At 43.3% G+C, this 22,003-nt stretch overlaps 1 protein-coding gene across 16 annotated transcripts in view; it reads right to left on the minus strand.

Annotated features, from left to right (window-relative positions):
- The window catches only part of HDAC4 (histone deacetylase 4), a 291,798-nt gene that overhangs the window by 173,580 nt on the left and 96,215 nt on the right, over nucleotides 1–22,003 (minus strand). For 15 of the 16 annotated variants that reach the window (XM_068408262.1, XM_068408263.1, XM_068408269.1 and 12 more), the window contains one exon: nucleotides 3,443–3,514. In XM_068408262.1, the coding sequence (XP_068264363.1) occupies nucleotides 3,443–3,514 (72 nt within the window). Of the gene's footprint in view, nucleotides 1–3,289; nucleotides 3,361–3,442; nucleotides 3,515–22,003 lie in introns of those variants that run through there. The other variant, XM_068408265.1, reaches the window with a different exon arrangement.

A 22,003-nucleotide genomic window follows, 5' to 3' on the forward strand; every position in this document is an offset into this window, starting at 1 on the left:
CACCTTGCCGATGACTGAACTCCACTCTACTCAACCCAATTCACTCCTCAGTTTCATAAAAACGCTCTAAACATTTTGATTTTGTACTTGAGATGCTTCCACAGAACAGAGCACGTTTAAGTCCTGTGTGTTGTACATCGCACTTTCTCATCCCTTTCAATCAGAGAACAACAACTAAAAAGGATCAAACTTCTCTTTCACTTGGCTCATGGTGAAGAGAAAACATTTTGGTTTCCTATAAGCACACTGCAATTTTATCTTAACTAGAAACGTAGTTCTGGAGGTAAAGGCTCATCGTCTGCTCAAGTTTATTCATCATGACGGCTACAAATCAGTCATAAACTCATAGAATGGTTTGGGTTGGAAGGGACCTTAAAGATCTCACCCTGCCATGGGCAGGGACACCTTCCACTAGACCACGTTGCTCCAAGCCCCATCCAATCTGGCCTTGAACACTGCCAGGGAGGGGGTACCCACAGCTTCTTTGGGCAACCTGTGCCACTGTCTCACCACCCTCACAGGAAAGAATTTCTTCCTAAGATCTAATCTAAATCTCCCCTCTTTCAGTTTAAAACCATTACCCCTTGTCCTGTCACTCCATGCCCTTGTAAAAAGTCCCTCTCCAGCTTTCCTGTAGCCCCTTCAGGTACTGGAAGGTTGCTAGAAGGTCTCCCCAGAGCCTTCTCTTCTCCAGGCTGAACAGCCCCAACTCTCTCAGCCTGTCTTCATAGGAGAGGTGCTCCAGCCCTCTCATCATCTTCGTGGCCTCCTCTGGACTCGCTCCAACAGCTTCATGTCCTTCTTATGTTGGGGGCCCCAGAGCTGGATGCAGCACTGCAGGGGGGGTCTCACGAGAACGGAGTAGAGGGGCAGAATCCCCTCCCTCGACCTGCTGGCCACACTGCTGGTGATGCAGCCCAGGATATGGCTGCCCTTCTGGACTGCAAGCGCACGTTGCCGGCTCATGGTGAGCTTCTCATCAACCATCATCCCTGTCGCTTTACCATGACCAGGACAGGATAAGGTTTTAAATGGAATATCCCACGAGACAATTAAGCAATTTTTTTCCTTAAGCTGTTTTCCAACACCATTATTCCAGCCATGCCTGAGACTTGGAACAACACACACAAACCCACACGTAACTTGTTTTTCCAGAGCAATACTTGGTATTACTTCTCTTCTCTCAGAAGGATCTGCAGCAAACTCCTAAAAGTAGTAACGATAAAAACCAGATAGGACAATGGTTTTCCCAAGTGGCTAAGTCCCTCAACTTGACAGCAACTCTTAAGAGTAACTTTAAAAACCCATCAGAATACATAGGTATAGGCAGGCATTACACTTGAAAGCCAGCTGAGGAGCCACTTCTCAGATCAATGATGTTTGCTTGCATCTACAAACATGCCAAACCATCTTTTTGCTCTTTGCCAAACACTGTGCTTCCAGGTTTTAATTACCCTTCTGCAAATCAAAATGTAAGATAGATATTTCCAGCCCGTGTACGTACTGCAGGGCTGAAAATATTTCTCCAAAATTTAACAGAAACTGAACAAGCGTAGGGTCTCGAGTGAAAAGTACCTGGATAACCACTGTCCAGAGCCAATGCTGCTTCTTGCATAAGGTCACATTTTCATTCCCAGTCGGTCCTACTTTTCGCCCACTACATGCACAACCAGCCCGAGCATTCCAGCATGAGACAGGAACCCCCAGGGCTCAAACGCTGGCAGAAGTCATTCGACAAAGAGACGTTGCTGCCTATCTCACATCATGCCCACTGTGCACGAGCACAGCTCCCCAGTGATGGCTAGCTGTTTATTTTTTCAGTAGGCATACAGTTGAGCTATTAAAAAATACTCAAAATGGAGTCCAAAAGGTAAGAATTCCATAAATCCTGTATGAGTCCATAACACCCTAAAAAAATCCTTCTTTCATCTGGGGAAAAATAAAGCAGACTGAACTCTCTCATCAGGTTGCCCAAGTTGTTAACCAGCATCAGCCTTTGTCCTGACACATCTCATAAGGAAACATTAAACACCACAAGTACCAACAAAATCAATTTAAAAAAAACAGTAAAAGACTAAAACCCATCACATTCACAATACTGGCCATTGATCTACCGACAGAAAAGAGGACTGTGACTCCTCTTGTGCAGAGCCAATAAATTCAATCTAGCCCATGGATACGAAATGGGGAGTAAAACCTTTAAGTTGACCTGTGTTACCACAGCAGTCTTCAAATAAGAATCTCTCTCAGGGTTAGGAAAATATAACCTCCCTTACCTGATGGACAAGTTTTGGAGCACACGGAGGGATGAGAGATTTCTCAGAATCCAAAGCCAAGCACTCGTACCTGGTAAACAAGGATCTCTTCCTTTTTTTCCAACGCAATAGCTGTACCTCCTTAAAAGTTTCCTTCCCCAAATATGCATTTAAGTCCACAAAAATCTAGGTTAGGTCACAGCCTGCTTTTTTCCCCCTCTAATCTACTGAAGTTATTTGAATAAGCTTCGTTTACATTTTTGCAACTTGCATTACCAGAAGTGCTTAGATCTTCTGCGAGATCTCTTCCTTAATATAAAAAGGCCTAAAGGCATTTTGGAAGGCAGCAGAGAAGGGAAAGTTGGGGTTTTGGAAAATTCAAGCTCCTACCTGGAAAGCAGATAATGCTTCATATACCAAATCATCCCTAGTATAAATATCTCTGTCTGTTCTCACATGGAAACAAAACACTTTTGGAAGAGAGAAGGGTGAAACACAAAAGATGGCAGCAGATTACTTTCCATCGCATTTCATGTATTGTGACCAAAACTTTGGTTTCCATCACCTGAAGCACTGCAATTGAGAGCCATAAGAACTCGCTCAGCTCCACAAGGAGCAGTCAGTCTCCAGGATAAACGCTGCAGCTGCTGTGCTTGCTTCATACCAGAAGGACAAGACCCAAGAGACACCATAGCAGGATCATTAGAAGAGGGAAGAAAAGCAAATAGCTCAGAGCCCAGCGCGATAACGCTTTGATCAGCCTGTGTTTGGCTCCTCATTTCAACACAAGGAGAATTCTCCTTAATAGGAGCAGCAACTCAAAAACCTGCTTTGCTTTGCAGTGCTTCTTTTAGGCTGTGAAAAGACTCATAAGGTGCCACTTTGTTCTGCTGTCCTCTCCTTTCCAAGGAAAAACAAGCAGCTCCAACCAGGTTAGGTTCTCCTTAGCCCCCTGCCAAGGGTGAGGGCTGAGCTATTTAAGACTCCCAAGGCTGCTGTGCTCCATCCTCCCTCCACTCCCAAATCCCACTCACCCAGCCTGGGAAAGTAGATGTGTGCAAGTTCTAACACACTTTGTTCCAACATTTTGCATTTGCATTCTGCTCTCCCACTTGCAAGACAGAGCTGCAGAATATTTTACTGCATTCTCAGAATAGGAACAACATTTAATAGAAGTTTCTTCTTACCAGAGCTAGGCATGTGGTTCACTCTAGGTGGATTCAACAGCTCTACTGGCTGGTCTCTGCCAGAAAGCCCATCTGGAAAGAGAAAAAAAAAAATATATCACATCAACTCTTTGGTTAGCTGAGCTATTTTTCAGACATTCCAAGCAGAAAAAAAGAAAATCACAAACCAATTATCAATGTAAAACAGAAGCACAAGTAGCACAAATCAATAGAAACAACAACATTAACAGGACAGATGCGTAACAACTGCTTACACTAAAGCATAAAATAAAACATACTGTTATCCCGAATTGCGCTCAGGTTTTCCCCGTCTTTAAATCCACACCTGGTACTGATCCCAAACCAAGGAAATAAGCACGTCAGCTTATAAACCTTACCATACAATAACTAAATTGCAAATTATTCCTTGCTCGGAGAACTGAGTTAAGACAGAAACGCAGCCCTGTGAAGCAAAATTGAAGAATGGCTGTAATATGCCAGGGAGATGTTAAGGAAAACTGACAAATCACTGCAGGAGATTAAAATGCATAGACATGCATAACAAGCCCCATTTTGCATAAGTTTGGATTTCAGAAAAGCATTAAAAACATACTTTGTAAATGATATGCAGAAATCCATCTTGCTGAAGCAGTTCTCTATTTAAAATATTTCAAAGATTGTATCTTGCATTCAGGTAGAGTTAAAACAGAAGAACACAATACCTACTGCTATAGACTGCCAGACCAGATTGTCTAGTCACCCATCTGCTCCCCCTGCCTCAATAGAAGTTGAAGCAAAAAATGCTAAATTATGTTTTCAGGACTTAGATTAGGAATATTTGAATACAGGAAACTTATCTCAAACCCATTTGTTCCACTGTAAGTATCTCCACCTTTGCCAGTTCTGTCTCACTTGCTCTCCTCTAACGCCTTTCTGCACTCTCTGCTGCAGCACAGATACGATCAAGCCAAACCCTGTCTGGAGACATCAAAGAAGCCACCCTCATCTCTCCCAGTCAAAGCAAAGGACAGTATTATAAAAATGTTAAGATGTCAGTGGAATGTTAAAAAGCATACAAAATAAAAAAAAAAATAAAAATCACACTTTTTCTTCTCATATTTTTTCCGTTCCAGGTTTCTGGAGAGAAAGCATAGTTGGGTCTCCTCCATCACTTGCATGGGTTTGCCTCCAGTGACCATACCCAAGGATCAGTGCAGCCTCAGGTAATATGTCAATAAATTAAACTATAACCATGCTGAGTTCTCCTTCTCAAACAAGTCATACAGATTATTCACATGATAATTTTTTTGGCTTGTTACTTCTAGAGCCAAGAGAGTGGCTGGGCTTGCTGTACCAGAGCAGCCAACCTCTGGTGGTGGTGGGATGACACTTGGCCAGCTGAACTTCACCTGCACAAGCAGCAACGAATGACAATAAATGAGGAGGCAACTGGATTGAAGGGGTAGAGCAAAACATTGCTATTTTAAATAACATTCAGCCATCAGCCTCTCCAGATTCACAGCTCAGCAGTCATTGAAGATCAAAGAGTGTAAATGGATAGTAAAAAAATATGATCTTCCGTGGTTATTGAAGTGTCGGGTTTTACAGCCTTGTTTTTTCTATAAGACCAGCATTCACTATCTCAGCCCTCAGTAATTTTTTAATTCATTGGCGAACTGCAACTTTACTTGCTGCCGAAGCCTTCGCTATATTTCTGCACTGAACACGCCAGCATAGCCCAGGGACCACAAGTAGCTCCCAAAAACTCATCTCTTCAGCCTGCCAGCGGCTTAAAAAAAAAAAAGAAATATATATATACATACATATATATATATATATATATTACTGCTGGGCTCTCCTAGCAATGAAGCAGCAGCCACCCCAGCAGCCAGCCGGCACAGCATGCGTCCCTGCTCCGGCACACGCCGTGGCACGGCCAGAGAGAGCGGCCGGGAAAGGGGAGCGCGCAGCCAGGAGAGGCAAGACCAGCCCCGGGAGCTCCCCGTGTTTTCCTGGAGAGGGAAGTATTTTCAGCTTCTCCGCTGAGCTATTTCAGATGAAGATGTGCCTTCAGAGAAGGACCCATCTACAAAACAGAGCCCTGTACCAGCAGCCCAGGTGCTCAGCGAGACAAATCCGGGTCAATTTTGATGAAAACACACATTTGCAGCGAGGCTGTTGGAGCGAAAGGTGCCCTCTCTCAGCCAAACCCAGCAGTTTTGAGCAAGGGACATTTTAAACCTGCACCTCCAACAAAGCTGCTAGTAGAGAACAGCTCACAGGAGCCCACCTAGTCCTAGCATGAGTCCGCAGCCGCGGCTACGTTGGCAGGCTCACCTGGCTGGCCAGGCACCATGGACGGGCACCTGCCAACCAAACCAAGAAAGGGCTTTCATTTTGTTGCCCATGGACTTCCTCCTCTACTGTTGTGGATTTTCAGTCTTGCCAGTGCAGATATCACTGATAAAATTGTTGGTTAGTGGGGATTTTTAAGATGACTTTTTTTTTTTTTTTTCAGTTCTAAGAAATAAAGTACCTGCATTTTTAATTCTAAGAAATAAAGTACCTACATTTTTCAACTAATTTAAAGAAAACCACAAACCACCACTCTTCAATCCTTGTTTCAAAATGAGTAATAGACTAATCACAGAAGAACATTTAAGAACATCTTTTAAAGCACTGGAGCCCTAAAAGCTGGAAGTGAAACCAAACTATCTAAGACTGAGGTTCTGTGTTTGCTGTATTGAGTGAGTAAAAATATAAATCTATTTGTTTTTTTTTTTAAAAAAAAAAAAAAAAAAAAAAAAAGAGAAGTTGTTTAGCAGGACATATTTGTATAAGGCACCTCTTCACCTAAGCTACTAGTATGGATAAAAAAAAAGATTAAAATAAGATGTGAACAGGCAAGCTGGCACATCTCTTGCCGCCTCCTGAGGGGTAAGCTCTCTCGCACCCCAAGCACGCTAAATGCATGCACCCAGCAATCACAACACAGCAAAGATGCTACCTGCACAAGTTGGTTACGATTTTTTTTTTAAAAAAACCCTTTGGGTTGGTATGTCCAGACTATAATCACTTCACCCTACTTGCTTCCTGGTAACCTGTATCCTCCTCTCTCATGCAACTTGCAGACAGGTCCCACAAGCTGCATCACCTTCCGGCTGCAGGAGAGGAGCTGCACATCCAGGTAGGCCCGTCCAGCCCCATTGGATGACCCGGGACATGCCTTGGGCACCTGTGTTCTCTCCCTCTGCAAATGCAGCCCCACCTCTCGATGGCGAGGGGTGAACACGCCAGCCAGAGGCTGCAGCACCCAACCGTCATGGCTGCGTCACCAGGGCATCCCCATGGTGCAGTTGCAGGCAGTAGCCCCACAGTGGGAACAAGCATCCCTGGCATCCCCACAGTTAATAAAATGCTGAGAAGCAAAACAACGTGAAAGACATTTCCATTTACTCGTTTTCTAGCATCTAGAGGAGTTTGGGGTTTATTTTTTTTCATTGAAGTAGCTGCAAACAAACACATTCTGCTCTATTGCTCCCCATACACACACCTTCTCTGTTACTACAAAACACGAGCAGCAGTGAAAAAAACAGGAGCTCGGAGAGATTTCAAGCTCATTTTATACAGCTACAATGCCTCACTGCAGAAGCAGCACATATTTAAGACAAGCCCACACTCTGTAACCAGACTCTCCAAGCTGGAACTCAAGTTGTCCTTTTCCCTTTAGCATCCCAACAGCCATAGACCAAAGCCAAAACCTCTTACTCCAGCCACCTCCACAAACGCAGGCGTCTATCTGGTTTCAGACACCACTTGCTGTCGGGATACTGCAGGAGATTCCCCAAAATCAACACAGTCCTACATCGGGTCAGCTACTTAGCGTGCGAAACACTCACTCTGGATTGTGGTGGCTGCACAGTATCTGTATTACTCAAAGCTGTGATGGTTCATACAATCAATGAGCTCCACTCAACAAAAAACTGAGCGTCTTGGGCTCAAAACTTTGCTGCACGTGCAGAGTTTGCCTGGCTTTTGAGCCCAAAAACACAGAAAAAAAAACCCAAAAAACCTTGATCTCTCGAAGCAGTTAAACATTCCTGTTGTCTCCTCAGCTTTCTACAACGAGCTAAAGATGATACAAAAAGCAAAGAAATCCTTTAATTTCAAGAGACTATTGATCAGTTTGTTCGGAAGTTAAAATACCACTGCATTTAATGAATCCTCGTATCTACTGCCAACACAATACTGATCAAAAAAATACCAAACTAAAGCAACCAAAAACCTTCCACCTTCCAACAGGAGCAGAAGAGTCCTTCACACTAGTCAGAAGGAAGGCTTTAAAATCATAACTGTGCTACATCAAACTTTGATCAAGTACTAAAATCCATATACCCCATCTACCAGGATTCCTCCTTTGCTGCCCGCAAAAGCACTTGCTTTGATTGCTTCCTTCTCTCTCAAACAGCTGAGCTAAATTGATGTCAAACTTTTAAAGAATTATCTGTGAAAAAAAAACTTGAGAACTGACCACTGAAAGATGGAGGGGTTTGGAGTCCTAGGCTGTGAGTATGTGTTCTATACAACCTTAAAAGAGGGGGGCGGGGGGGGAAATCTCTGTTTTGCATATTCAACAACATCGCTTCACAGATCCTATTGCACCATCACACTGAAGATAAACTGGTCACCTGGAACAATCTAAGCCTCAAGAAAAGCATGTTTTCTGCTGCTGCTGCATTGGGTTTTCCTACTACCCTTACTGGAGACGTCCTCCTAAATCATTCGATGTATAATTGACCTTTCTGTGACAAGCGAAAAGCACGATGGTTTATGCCAACACTTAGAAAGCACCAAGATAAAGAGTGGTTTGGGTCTGCAAATGCCAAAATGAATACAATCAGTTGCCATTACAAAAAAAGTTTTACCCCCACCTCCTCCCTTTACAAAACATTCAGCTCCAATCCTCTCCATGCATCTACAGAGAAAGCTTTGGCAACTACAAAACTAAAAGAAAACCACCCAAGACGCTAAAATTATCTGTGCCACACACAGCGCTCTCATTTTATCCCTGTTACTGCCCAGAAGGGATCACAGGGGTGCTTCTGCAGTTCCCAAAAAGTGCACAGGGATGGGAAGCAGCTGGTCTTATCACCACGGACAGGCAAAGAGAAGTGCAAAGAGGTCAAACCATGTCATCATGATTTGACTCTTTTACAAGCCACAAACCTTAGTATGAATAGTAGAGACAAACCAGATTACCTACAAAATATTTTCAGGTTCTCTACTAGCCAAATTTTTCCTAAGCCACTAAAAATAATTGTCAAGAAAATGTCCACTTGAATTGGTTCTGTACAAATCAACCTAATGATTTCACAAAAAAATATCAGAAAAGCGCGGGGCTGAGTTGTCCCAGCTGTACCAGGGAGGCTGAATTGGGCAGATTCATCCCAGGGCTGACAGCAGCCAGCGATGAAATGATGCCTGCAGACTGTCCAGTCCAAGACGCTCGCACGGGAAAGACAAACCGCACCGCCCATTAAACCTGGAAGGAGGCAGACACCAGCCTGTCTGATTTATGGCTCGAGTTAGAGAACTTTTAGTGTAGCTTAATTTCCAGATGAGTATTTCTACTCATCAATTAATAAGACAAAGTCATTATTCATTGATGGGAACTTGAACACTTTATTTTTATCCTAGCCTGTTCCAAAGAGTTGTTTAAGTTACTTTAAAGATAAAGCCAGGACAGGTTTGGAAATAGCTGGGTTTGCAGGATTTAAACATGTGCTGCAATCCTGCAAAGGACAGGGAACTGCTAGAGAGAGTCCAGCGCAGAGCCACAAAGATGATTAAGGGAGTGGAACATCTCCCTTATGAGGAGAGGCTGAGGGAGCTGGGTCTCTTTAGCTTAGAGAAGAGGAGACTGAGGGGTGACCTCATTAATGTTTATAAATATGTAAAGGGCAAGTGTCATGAGGATGGAGCCAGGCTCTTCTCAGTGACATCCCTTGACAGGACAAGGGGCAATGGGTGCAAGCTGGAACACAGGAGGTTCCACTTAAATATGAGGAAAAACTTCTTTACGGTGAGGGTGACTGAACACTGGAACAGGCTGCCCAGAGAGGTTGTGGAGTCTCCTTCTTTGGAGACATTCAAAACCCGCCTGGACGCGTTCCTGTGTGATATGGTCTAGGCAATCCTGCTCCGGCAGGGGGATTGGACTAGATGATCTTTCGAGGTCCCTTCCAATCCCTAACATTCTGTGATTCTGTGATGTGGAAAATAGCAAAACAAAGACAAGATGGCTACAGTACGCTCCAGAATAAGACAGAAACATGCACAGATAAAAACCCTCAGAAAAGATGAAGCAGCAAAATGAACAACAACATCCAAGGCAAAACCAAAACAGACAAGGACAGGGAACTTCAGCTTTATTACTTAAAAAAAAAAAAAGAAAAAAAGAAAAAAAAAGACAAATAATGAACAAAAACAGAAGGTTGAAGCATTCAGTGAGCTCTTACAAAAAACTGTAAGCAGCCTCACTATAATTAACTCTGATGAATTTAAAAATGCAGGACAGAACTGGGAACGAAGAGGTTATTTAAATAGTTTTCTATGTATTCAGATCTTTCAACCTGATGCGAATCACTCTTGAGTAAAGCAATGAAACAACCAACAATTATCCTTAAAGGACACACAGAGTAGAGGAAAAGTCCTACAGAGCTGCAGATGTACAAACTTTAAGATAGGCAGGGGAGAAAGGCAGGAGCAAGAGGTTCAGAAAACTGGCATTATTGACTGGGATTTGATTCCCTGAAAGAAAGGGCAATTTCAAGAAGCAGAACAAAAAAGATCAGGTAACAGGAAAAGCAAGATGGATGGATCAAAGTGAAGTTGGAAGGCAGGCAAATGATTTGTTTCTCTGTCAATCTGTCTGGCTGGCAAACTGGCAAGAAAAGTTTTGATTTTACTCAAGTTTTATAAAAAAAAACAAAACAAAACAAAACAAAAAAAGGCCAAAAACCAAAACATAGCAAAGCTACATGGGGCACGTCAGTAAGAAAACCAGGTCTGCACGAGTCACCCTAAATCAAGTACACACCCAGTTTAAAAAGCCCACTCAGTCATCATCTGCTTCTGGACCTGTTACATCCAGCGTATTGCAGTGGTTCACAATTTACCGGTACAAGCAGTAAAGATGCATTTAAAACTCCGGTGTGCCCTCACACCACAGAGATCCCCCTTTGGAGCATGAGATGCAGAATTTAACAACAAGTTGGCAAACAGATGCAAGGTCCAATGACGAATGAGTAAAACCCTACCACCTTAATGATGATGGTGATAATAACAAATAATACTACTACTACTAATGGTCAAATGTACAATTACAAGATGAGAAATATCTGGTAAAGCAAGGATACAACAAAAAAAAAAAGCCAAAGGGCTTTACAAAACTGAGCGTCCGCCGTTTGGCAATGACGCAGAAGGCACAAGTTCATTCCAGGGTGCATGAGCAGGCGCATATGCAAGGCAGGGGAGGTTATTACTCAGGGATGTGACAATCTCTGTAGCCAAAGCGCTGCCCTCAGTTTTAGATTCAACGCCAAAAGATGAACTGCAGGCAATCAAGGAGAAACCTCTAAGAAAACATTTTTAAAAATGAGACAGAGAGTCTCCAGAACTCGGTAGTTTTTTCAACATCAGCCTGTTCTCAGTTGAGGGAAGACGATTTAGTGGCCCCAAGACTTTTCCAAGATGAGCAATTTATCTGCTAACATAGGGAGTCTGAGATCTCTAGACCAAATACATTCTGGTCTTCTTTAGTCGTACACTTTCTGGCCAACACTTCACTACATAGCAATAACTGGATATTTCTGAGAAGGCAGGGAATTATGCATCCTGGAAGCAACACGTCCTAACACGTAACACCTTGCCATTGAACTGCCGGTCTGTGTCCTCCACACAAGGCAGCGACGGCCACTTGCCATTCACAGCTTCAGGTTCCCTTCCAAACTGGTTTCGGGGTGGGCTTGCCACACAAATTGCAAAACCTCCTACGGACTCTACCGTTCTCAGTAATAGAGTAGGAACTAGAACTTTTTGTTTGCATATTTCCAGTTCCTAGATAAGAAAAAGATGTGCAGAGGAAAACTGTCAAGCAATAAGACATGCCAATAAGACATCTGCAATAGTCCAACTGACTGGTGATGAATTTGTAACCGTTTCTTTGCAAACCACTTGCAAGACAGTTACCAGATTATTTTGGCTATTTTTTCCCCAGGAGAATACAGCTCAGAAGCTTGCCCCCATGCCTTCCAAGCCAAAATAGAAAGAAGTTGTAATTTCTCAGTGCCCAATCGATAAAAACCCTCAGGCAAAACAAGGGGGCTGACAGGAAGCCCAAGATAAATAGCCATCAGTCGGCATCTCAGAGACTATCCCAACCACATCCTTTCAAAAGCATGCACCCACATTTAAAATTAAGATTTCATTAGGAACAAAGAAAGGGGATGTTTCTGGATCAATGACTCCTGAATTTGTAGTTGTCATCAAACAAACAATTACCTTGTTCTCCTCACTGCTTTCTAGGAAAACAACTGTGAATGTGTCTCACAAAGAAAAGAGAGACCCATTCCCCTTCTCTCCAACCATGCCACCTTCCCACCTGCTTCACGGGACAACTGAAAGACACTTCATAGAACAGCTTGAAGACAGGATCAGCCTCACAGTCATCCTCACTCAAGAGATGAGCTAGCGTGTGCTTGACCAGGGTTACTTTCAAAGCCCATACAGAGAGGAGCGATGGCAGGATCAGCTCTCACCCTGCATCGGGAACGAGCTCTTGAAGGAAGCCCCATGGCTGCCCCACTTCCCATACTTTTCCACACCCCGTATTTTTAGTTGCATCATGGAGCAGTCTGAGCACACATACTGGATTTTTTGAGGGGATACACCTCAAACTCAACCCAAAACACCCAGCCTAACATGTTCCAGTCACTAATGGGGACTCTTATCTGAGGGACTGGACTAAATGCAGTCCTAAAGCAAGATTCAAAGCCTATATATGATCCCATCAGCATGATCTGCTACACTCTGCAGAGCTGATCCTCTGCATGGTACCTGCTACAACAGTCACAAGCTGTTGTCCTTCATGCCTTCGCCTTCCCTCATCTCCCTCCCTTGGATGAACACTACCTCATGGTCTACACGCCAGTGCAAGCCTCATCCCTTGTCACCAGGCTGCTGTCAGCAGCTTACAAGGAGGTACACGCTGTGAAAAAGTGAGAGCTCCTCACTCTTACTGGCACCACCCAGGGAGTTATGCGCTGTCTCCATTACATGTGTAAGCCCACGGCAATTTCATGGACCTCTTCCAGGCCCAAGAACATCTCACTTTTCCCCCCCTCACTATCAGTATATATGTACCACAGTCACATTATAAAAAGTATTTTGCATTTTATACACGAGCTGGGAGGTTGTTTTGCTGAATGACATGCAAACAGTATTTGTCTGTGTTACTCCTTGGCAGGATTCAGGGTGGGTGAGTGGGTGGTTCTGGTCAACTGTATTGCTGTGTTACTAAAACCAGACCATGCACTAACCTTGGGATACCAAGCGGCTAAAATAGGATTGCTGAGGAATAAAAGTCTTCGCCCTTGACTGTTCAGCACAGTCCACTAAAACATCCTGACATGCATATTAATGGCTATGGCATGTAACAACAAGTTAAAATATTAGTAATGAGAATAGTAATTATCATGGACATATTACTTATTTGTCTACTCATTTGAAATATACAAAGGAAAAAAAAAGTCTTCAACATTTACAAGAAAGCAATTAAGGCAGCAAATGGATTCTTTCTCTTTAAACCTATGAGAAAATGCTCAGTGCATATTTCCTCTCTAATTTGTCTGCACTCAAGAATCTATTTTTGGAAGTCTCCCTAGACTGTATTGTAGCACCACATGTACTGTAATGGCATTTTAATTAGCCCAGAGAGCTGGAAGATGCGCTATGCATCCGAAAGAGAAGCAGCCTAACAAAATGAGAGCATCCTTCCCTTCCCTTCTTTGAGATTTACAGCAGCTATCAACTCAAAATACCAATTATGATTTCAACTGGAATCGACTGCGACTGCTACAAAAGTCCAGTGCATCGCAACAGCCTATAGAATTCATCAAAAACAAACGTAGTATTTAAGCACTATTTACTCATACTTTAAAGGTGGATGGTAAAAATAAAATGCTGCAGATATCTACAGGCAGAACAGGGGGCAAAAAGAGAGAAGAAAATAAAAAGTAAATATATTAGAGTCAGGCTCTAAATGTGTTAGGTTTTGGCCTGCAACTATAATCAACAAAACACCCATTTAGATGAAAACTAATCCAATTCTGTTTATATGGGACTGTTTTGTTTTCTTTAGTTTTTGTTTGTTTGTTTGTTTTTTTAGTATTACTACTACATCAAATATCCAAGGTTAGCCACCTTCCATTGCCAGTGAGTGACATAATGCATAAATACCATTGGCATGGCCTTGTATATATTTAATTTGCCATAATTCTGACTTCTTACTTTTAATACAGTGGAAACTAGGTCAGGCTGATGTCCATCTCAGTTACAGAAGAGGCTGACATATCCAGAATCGTAAACTTCCTTCATGCCCTTGACAACACTGATTACTCCAGAGACACTCCTAGGTCCAGATGTCAGGTGGAACGTTCCACTGAAGCCAGCAGCAGACCACAGCACTCAGCACACCTTGCAAGCAAGAGTTATGATGGGTTTCAAGCTTTCTTTTGCATTATAATCCACAGAAGTATTTCAGAAGAGTCAGAAGACACTCAGGAATAACATCTACAAGAGCTTCATACTGCTTTCCTACCCAGAACCTAGTAAAGATGAATCCAACAGATCCCACTTTGGTTAACGTCAAGGTGAAAGTAACACTCAGCAACAGTTAATAAGAAAAGCAACCTTCAATATATCCCTAGGAAGTTATCCTAGAAGCCAAATACCTACAATGCGTTAAAACTGGAAATGTTGTGGTCCTCAAGGTGTTTACAGATTAACATCCACATGACAATACACTACTTTTCAAATGCCAAATCGTAAAATCGTTGTGTTCTACTTCCTACACCATTATTTTCCTTAATTCTTTGCAGTGGGAGGGTAATGTAACTCCTACTAAACATGACAATCTTCAGTCACTTCAAGCAGACTCTGATGACTTCATCTGCACAAAATTTGAAAGATGTGTCATTTTGGAAATCCACGGGAATAAAATAATCCTTTACATGTAAATGCAAGTAAACTAAGGTCTGTGGTAACCTATCCGTTAGAACAAAGAGATAAAGCTCACTCAGAATGGTCTGACATAATTATAGCAAAAACGAACAGCCAGCCATTTCAGTAGACTTCCTTCCCCCTTTGGGCAAGGGAAGTCAGAACCCCCAACAGCCTGTCGTTCCACTGTCCCTTAGATAGACAAAGCATTAAGTGAAGAAAAGATAAAATATAAAGGGAAGAATTACCACATTAAAGAAATAGCATGTACAGTACACTTTTGATGTGTATTTTTCCTTTTAAGCCAAAAATATCCATATTTAATGTTTTTTTTTTTTCATTCCATTCTTCTGTAACAAGTTTCAAGATCAGCTCATTCGGTACACAGAAAATAACCACAAGTCCAATTACAGACAAGTTCAAGCATGCACTTGCAGTAGAAGCAAACCAAGTATCCTACGTCCTGATCGTCCTGATTGCACCTTGACAGGCTGAGAGATTACTCAGGCTTACTTAGGCAAGATGGAAAAGCGAGAAATACACCTGCTCCCATTCAATGCCAAAGACCTACCTAGCAAACACAGCCTGCCATCAAGGTGTACTGAACACCAACGTCCCAGTCATTCCCGAATGCTCACCAACTCCTAAGGCAGGAGCTGGCTCACCCTTCATGTGAGAGCTTCAACACCTCCCGTGGGCAATCTCCTCCCGCACACGGCCACCGGTCAATCTGAACACCTGACAGTTTTACTTCTCCAGTTATTGGCAGAAAAGACCGCTATCTTGTTTCATACACACAGCCACCATTAAGCATGCCATACCAGGAGAGTACTAGGTCAGAGACCTGGCTCTATTTTAGGGTTAGCTTACCCAACCATTTCCTGCAGTCTCTCTTCTGCAGCCAACATCAGAAGATATTTGGTGGTGGGCATCCAACACCATCTCCCAGTGCTACATTGAGCCCCAACAGGACAGCCCAGGGTTTCCACCACATGAAGAATAAAACACATCATTGTGTCGCTTTCTCCCCAGAGCGCTGGGAGACACAGGGTGGGGTCTACAGGATCTCGCTATGTCCTGATGTTAAATCCGTCTCAGATGAGATACTGGATGCAGAACCAACCTGGTACTTTGCACTTCCCTATTATCCCAGCCCTATCTGACAGAAAGTCAACAACTATCAACACTAGGCAGCAGGCAAATCGTCCCAGTCTACCTGTTCCTGATAGTAAACCAGCCATTATGTACCAGCTTTAGATAGCCCATATATAATGTCTTTGTGTCAATTAATGTACAGATTTCTAAAGTTTAGACTTCAGATATTTTTAAATCCTGGAGAAAAAAAAAAAAAAGACTACCATTTCAAAGCATCTAAAAGTAGATTCCACTTTCACGGACTTGGTAGAACAGCAATTTCCCCGCTTGCAACGAAGGAGCTGAGACTATGTTGTTTATTACTATAAATATATTCACAGATACATTCCCTGGCACGAAGCACTTCAATTTTAAACGCAAGAGATTCATCAACTCATGGATAGCTTCATCCTTACTGCTTTTATTCTGTCAGTGAGCACACGCTCCTGGCAAGAGAGGAGGAGAGTACAATCTGCCACCATCTGCAGGGTGCTATCCATCTGAAGAGGTGACTGTCCTCAAGAAATTAGCACAGTTCGAGCATTAAACTTAACTCCGGGATATTATGTTCAACCAACAGACTCTTTCAAGAGACATTCTGCAAAATGTCCCTGTTCTCTGCTAACTGCAAGCTGGTTTTTTTAGTTTTAATGTAGGACAAGAAGGACATGGACCTGTTGGAGCGAGTCCAGAGGAGGGCCACGAAGATGATCAGAGGGCTGGAGCACATCTCCTATGAAGACAGGGTGAGGGAGTTGGGGCTGTTCAGCCTGGAAAAGAGAAGGCTCTGGGGAGACCTTCTAGCAACCTTCCAGTACCTGAAGGGGCTACAGGAAAGCAGGAGAGGGACTTTTGACAAGGGCATGGAGTGATAGGACAAGGGGTGACGGTTTTAAACTGAAAGAGGGGAGATTTACATTAGATCTTAGGAAGAAATTGTTTCCTGTGAGGGTGGTGAGACACTGGCACAGGTTGCCCAGAGAAGCTGTGGATGCCCCCTTCCTGGGAGTGTTCAAGGCCAGGTTGGATGGGGCTTTGAGCAACCTGGTCTAGTGGAAGGTGTCCCTGCCCCTGGCAGGGGGGTTGGAACTAGATGATCTTTAAGGTCCCTTCCAACCCAAACCACTCTATGATAGCAACCTCACTCCAGCCAACAACTGGAGCTGGTTTTAGAGGAACTTTTTATAATAACTCTATCAGGAAGAGAGATATAGGACAATCAACAAAGCAATGGCTCTTCAGCATTTCCCATGAGTGGGCTCATTTCTCCCATTCTTTCTTCCACCCTTTCAATACTTAGAGGGGGCTTATGAGAAAGATGGGGACAGACCTTTTTGTAGGACCTGTAGCAATAGGACAAGGGGTAATGGTTTTAAACTAAAAGAAGGTAGATTCAGACTAGATATAAGGAAGAAATTTTTTACAATGACAGTGGTGAAACACTGGCACAGGTTGCCCAGAGTGGTGGTAGATGCCCCAATCCCTAGAAATATTCAAGGTCAGGTTGGACAGGGCTCTGAGCAACCTGATCTAGTTGAAGATGTCCCTGCTCATTGAAGAGGAGTTAGACTAGATGACCTCTAAAGGTCCCTTGCAACCCAAATTGTTCTATGATTCTATTTTATCAAAAGTGAGTAAAACTTTCCATCCTTCTAGGTAGGTGAATGGGGTAAAGCCACTATTCCACAATCACCAAAAAGTATTTCTACAGGAGATCAGTATTATCAATGTGAGGTGTTTCATCCACCGAGACAGATGCCACAAATTCCAGCGCACTAGAAAAAGCAAACTCCACAGGACCTCCCCGGCGTTCAGCAGGAGAGGTGCTGCTGGCACCCAGCCATGTCACAATCACCAACTATTCAGAACACATGAATTCACATTTGATAGCGACAAATTCACAGATATCATGCCACTTTAATCAAAACTAATATTTCAGCAGGTTTTAAAACCTGATTGGTGATACAGAAATGAAGCAAGGAAAGGGGAAAAAAACACAACCTTGAAATTATCTGCAATTGTCAGCAGAAGGAGACCTATGAAGCACATTTTAAAGGCAGGAGAGAAGGTTGAATAGCCTGCTTAATTTTTCCTTCGCCCTGGCTGAATAAATTGTCAGAAGAAAAATCCAGCTGAAAGATAGCCTGGCTCTTCTGCGGCTTCGAACGCTATTCCAGCTACTGCCCACATGCTCACAGGACGCTATGTTCAAGCTAATGAGATACCGAGCGGAGAACCGGCTCACTTCGTTATAGAGGGAATGAACTGCAAGTTATATGAACCAATGGCACAGGTTTCCTTCCTCATCCGAGCCCTACATTTTGCTAGCACACACACTAAATAAGACTCATCCACGAAACTATTTCCAAGGCAGGCTGTGTCCAAAGGCTCTGATCCTTTCCACAGCAGAAAAAGGAAGTGATAATAATTACTCAGCAACCCATTACAGTAGTGCTTTCAGAAAGCAGGCTAACCCAGGGAAAATTCCTGTATGAAGCAGAGGGAAGGGAGAAAACAGGCAAAGGAAACTGATGCTCAGACTCTTCCCTGGACACTGCTGGCAATGGGAACCATCTACGATTTCACTACTAACCAGATGCCTTCTCACCTTACAAGCTGCAGCTTCTTAAGTGGATGGCAGAACTGGAAAAAGCAGAGGAAAAAAGGGAGAATTTTTCATTGAGGAAAATAAATACAGAGACACGGAAACAGGACCGTCAGCAAACAGAACGGGACTTGGGTTTGATGGAGCTGCTGGGTCCCAGGGGGCTGTCAGAGTGCAAGCCTTCAAGTTCCAACCTTTCTGAGCGCTGCATCAAGCCTCTCTTCTACAAAACAAGAGTTAAATACTGGGGGAAAAAGCCCACACAAGTGAAAATATCCTTTGGAGATCTGAGAAAGTTTCCAGTCAAAGGCAAAAAACCAAACAGCATGGTCAGGGAAGCTGGACTGGACATGTTTGCTTTACATGCAGCTTGTCAGAGACCTACTACTCCAGAAACTTGAGCGAGACCCCAAGAGGGCTCTTATCTCCCTGCTGTCCCACCAACCTTATTCAATGTGCATCAGGACAGTACACTCAGAAACAACAGCTCCATGGGTGCTGGTGCCTCACATCTTCATGCTCTGTGCATCACAGTAACCACAACTCCCCTATCCCCCAGGCTTGGATTATACAGTACAGTACTACTTGTTTAACACCCAGCTCCCTCCATTTTCACATACACCCATCAAAGAGGCAGAATTTATCATTAACCCACCCTGAGTGAGACCAGCCTGTTCCCCACCTACCCAGTGTCACGGCTAGCTCGATCGGGTCTGAAAGCAAATGCCTTGCTTCATTCTACCCGTTACCTGTTTTATCCATTAGGACAAATAATTCATCCTAAGAATTTACATGTAAATAGATCTATTTGAACTACAGCAGGCAGGGACTCATTTCAGCTCATACCGCTGTATGGGGTAAGAGCCAGCAGTCAGACAGAGGGCTGGCCGGTCTGCTGACTGACCCACCCGCACGCGTCTTCCTTGGGTACCTGCACAGCCTCTGCAGCTCTGCCTTCCCAAGAAACTCATCCTCGCATGTGGTAGCTTCTCTGCATCCAAGCCTGTTACCATAACTGTGTAAAATCTGGTGCTCACCAGTGAAAAATCCTTTTGGTCAAACATTTTAAGCATCAGAGATGAGCTGACCATGCTTATTAGCAGCCTAAACTGCAATTCACCCTAAGCCCACTGAAGACAGGATTCTCGTGTTTAAAATGCCATCTTCTCTCTCAAAAAGGGAAAAAAAACAAGTTTTGTTTCCTTGCTTTGCCCATATTTCAAGTAGGTGCACATAAAATTTTAAGAAATTGGTGTACCACGTTTGCACAGTTATTTCTGTGCAGTGATCTAATAGACCGTCAAGACAAAATAGTCACTACCAGAAATACTCCCAAGGAAGAGCTGAAATATCCTCACCGTGTGAAGAGACAGTCCACGTGAAAGGAAAAAATCACCGATCTCCAGGATTTTACATACCAAATTCATGGTGCTGCTCTGGGTGAAGCTGCCGTGCAGCACCCCAAAAATTACTGACATCCAGAGGTCAAAATCCTTTCCCAACGTGCTAATTCAGGGTGTGCAAGACAAACCAGCCAAAGGAGACAGTGCCCAGCAAAGCACAATCATTTAATCAAAATCATCAGTTAAATGCTGAAACGATCCTGGAAGTACACGAATAAACTGCAATTAAAACAACACATGCAATTCAAAACAGCTGTGCCCTGCGTGACCATACTCCAAACTTCAAAGCTGGCTCTTCACTCTCAAAATAAACCAACCCTCCAAAAGTGCCAAAGATGAAAGCTTATTTTTAACTAACGATAAGAATCTGGAACCATTCATTAGAAGACTGTTTTACTTTAAAATACTCAAACTAAGAATTTCTGTGGAAATTACTGTCTTTATATGAGATCCATGAAGACGATGCACACTTTGTACAGAGAGCACTGGATGCAGACCACGAAAGCCAGCTAAGACAGCTAAGGGTGTATCTACCTGCACTCATGAGAGAGGAGGATGGCAAAGGACTTCTTACGCTGTCACGGTAACACGGACAGCGAGAACAGGCCTTTTGCTTCTTGTCAGAAAGGCAGAAACCCCATCAAAGGCATTAATGAACCTTTTGAACTGCTTGTGATTGAATTTTGGTAGTGGTCCATAAATGGAGTTCCTAAATTATATATTGCTAAACATTTTGTATGCCTTCATTCTCAATGCAAAGCTTCAGTTAGCTCAATATACTTGGTGGATAAAGACATTTAGTATGTTTTTAAAGCAGAAGGTGGTCAGATACAGAAAACATTTTTCTCAGACAAGCCTGTTAGACCACTACTGTTAATCTGAACATCACTTGATTGTTTTAAATGATTGTTGGTATTGATCTTCTACACACAAAAAAAACAGAGTTACAAGATTCAAAGAAATATCTGATTGCTTATCATAACTGGACTTAGCTGCATTCTTATGATAGCAGTGCTATTTTCTTGATTACTCCTTTGTCCATGTATAACATAAACCAACTGTAACAGGAAACAACATTTTTTGCCAGCCAGCTGTCCCCAGCTCCTACCAGAGCTGCATCAGATCTTTCCAGGATTACAGAGGGTCTTGTTTCGGTTTTAGGCAGATTTCAGCATGCAGACCTTCGGTTCCAATAAAGTATTTAATGCTTCCTTTTATTGCATTAATCACCAGCACACGCATCCACAGTCATTTCGAGCCTTGTGCCATTAACTCAGAGTAAGGTCCTCCCGCAGGTCAGGAACACAGGTATCATGACTCAGGTGTTCTCTGAAAACCTTACTTGTCAACAGGAAAAGTGCAACTTGTACCACCTCACAACCACTGAAGGTCAAGGAAGCTCCTGAGTACCTGACCTTCTTGTTGAACACTGTTCGTGCCACAAGCCCAGGCTGCTCCCCCAGCTTGATAACCAACCCCAAAGGCAAGCTCCCTCAAATGAGGCTCTCCAGCTTGCTTCCAGATTTTCTTCTCGTTAACAGGATGCACTATTTTAACTGCTGGCTCTATGGCTGGACATCGGAGAAGGTGCTAGGAATTACCTGAAGAAAGAAGTCTTGATGGAAAGGAAAGCAGAGCTACACTGATAGCCAGCTGAAAAGGCACAAGACCTCAGAAGCACAAAGAGATGTTTTGTAGGATACCACAAGCAGCGTGCTGCCACGTGTTCCTCTGCATTATACTCTGGGCACCTCTGATTTTCATCCATGAGGTTACATGGGCTTCATCTTGCATGCCTCCAGCTCTGCCTTACTGCCGAACTTGGGCTCTTCCACTGCACCAGGTCCTTTCATTCTCCACGTTCCTTGCAAGGAAAGTCTCTCCCACTCCGCTTAGATCGGGTGTTTCAGTACACTCACATCTGGGCAACCCAGGACGCAAGTTTGCATTTGGATAAATCATGTGCATTTCAAATGGTGCAAAATCTTTGTCCTCAGCCTCCAAACAGTTGCATTTCTCATAAACCTGAGACTCCCCTAGATATCTTTTCTTGTCTAGGAGAAACCTCAGGCTGTTTTACACTTTGTCAGTAGTTCCTGTTGCTGATGAAAGTAAAAGTATTATTTTTGTGGAACTGAGACTGCTCACAGAAACCAGCTT

Source organism: Nyctibius grandis, chromosome 9 (genome assembly GCF_013368605.1).
Source record: "Nyctibius grandis isolate bNycGra1 chromosome 9, bNycGra1.pri, whole genome shotgun sequence".
Taxonomy (NCBI): domain Eukaryota; kingdom Metazoa; phylum Chordata; class Aves; order Nyctibiiformes; family Nyctibiidae; genus Nyctibius; species Nyctibius grandis.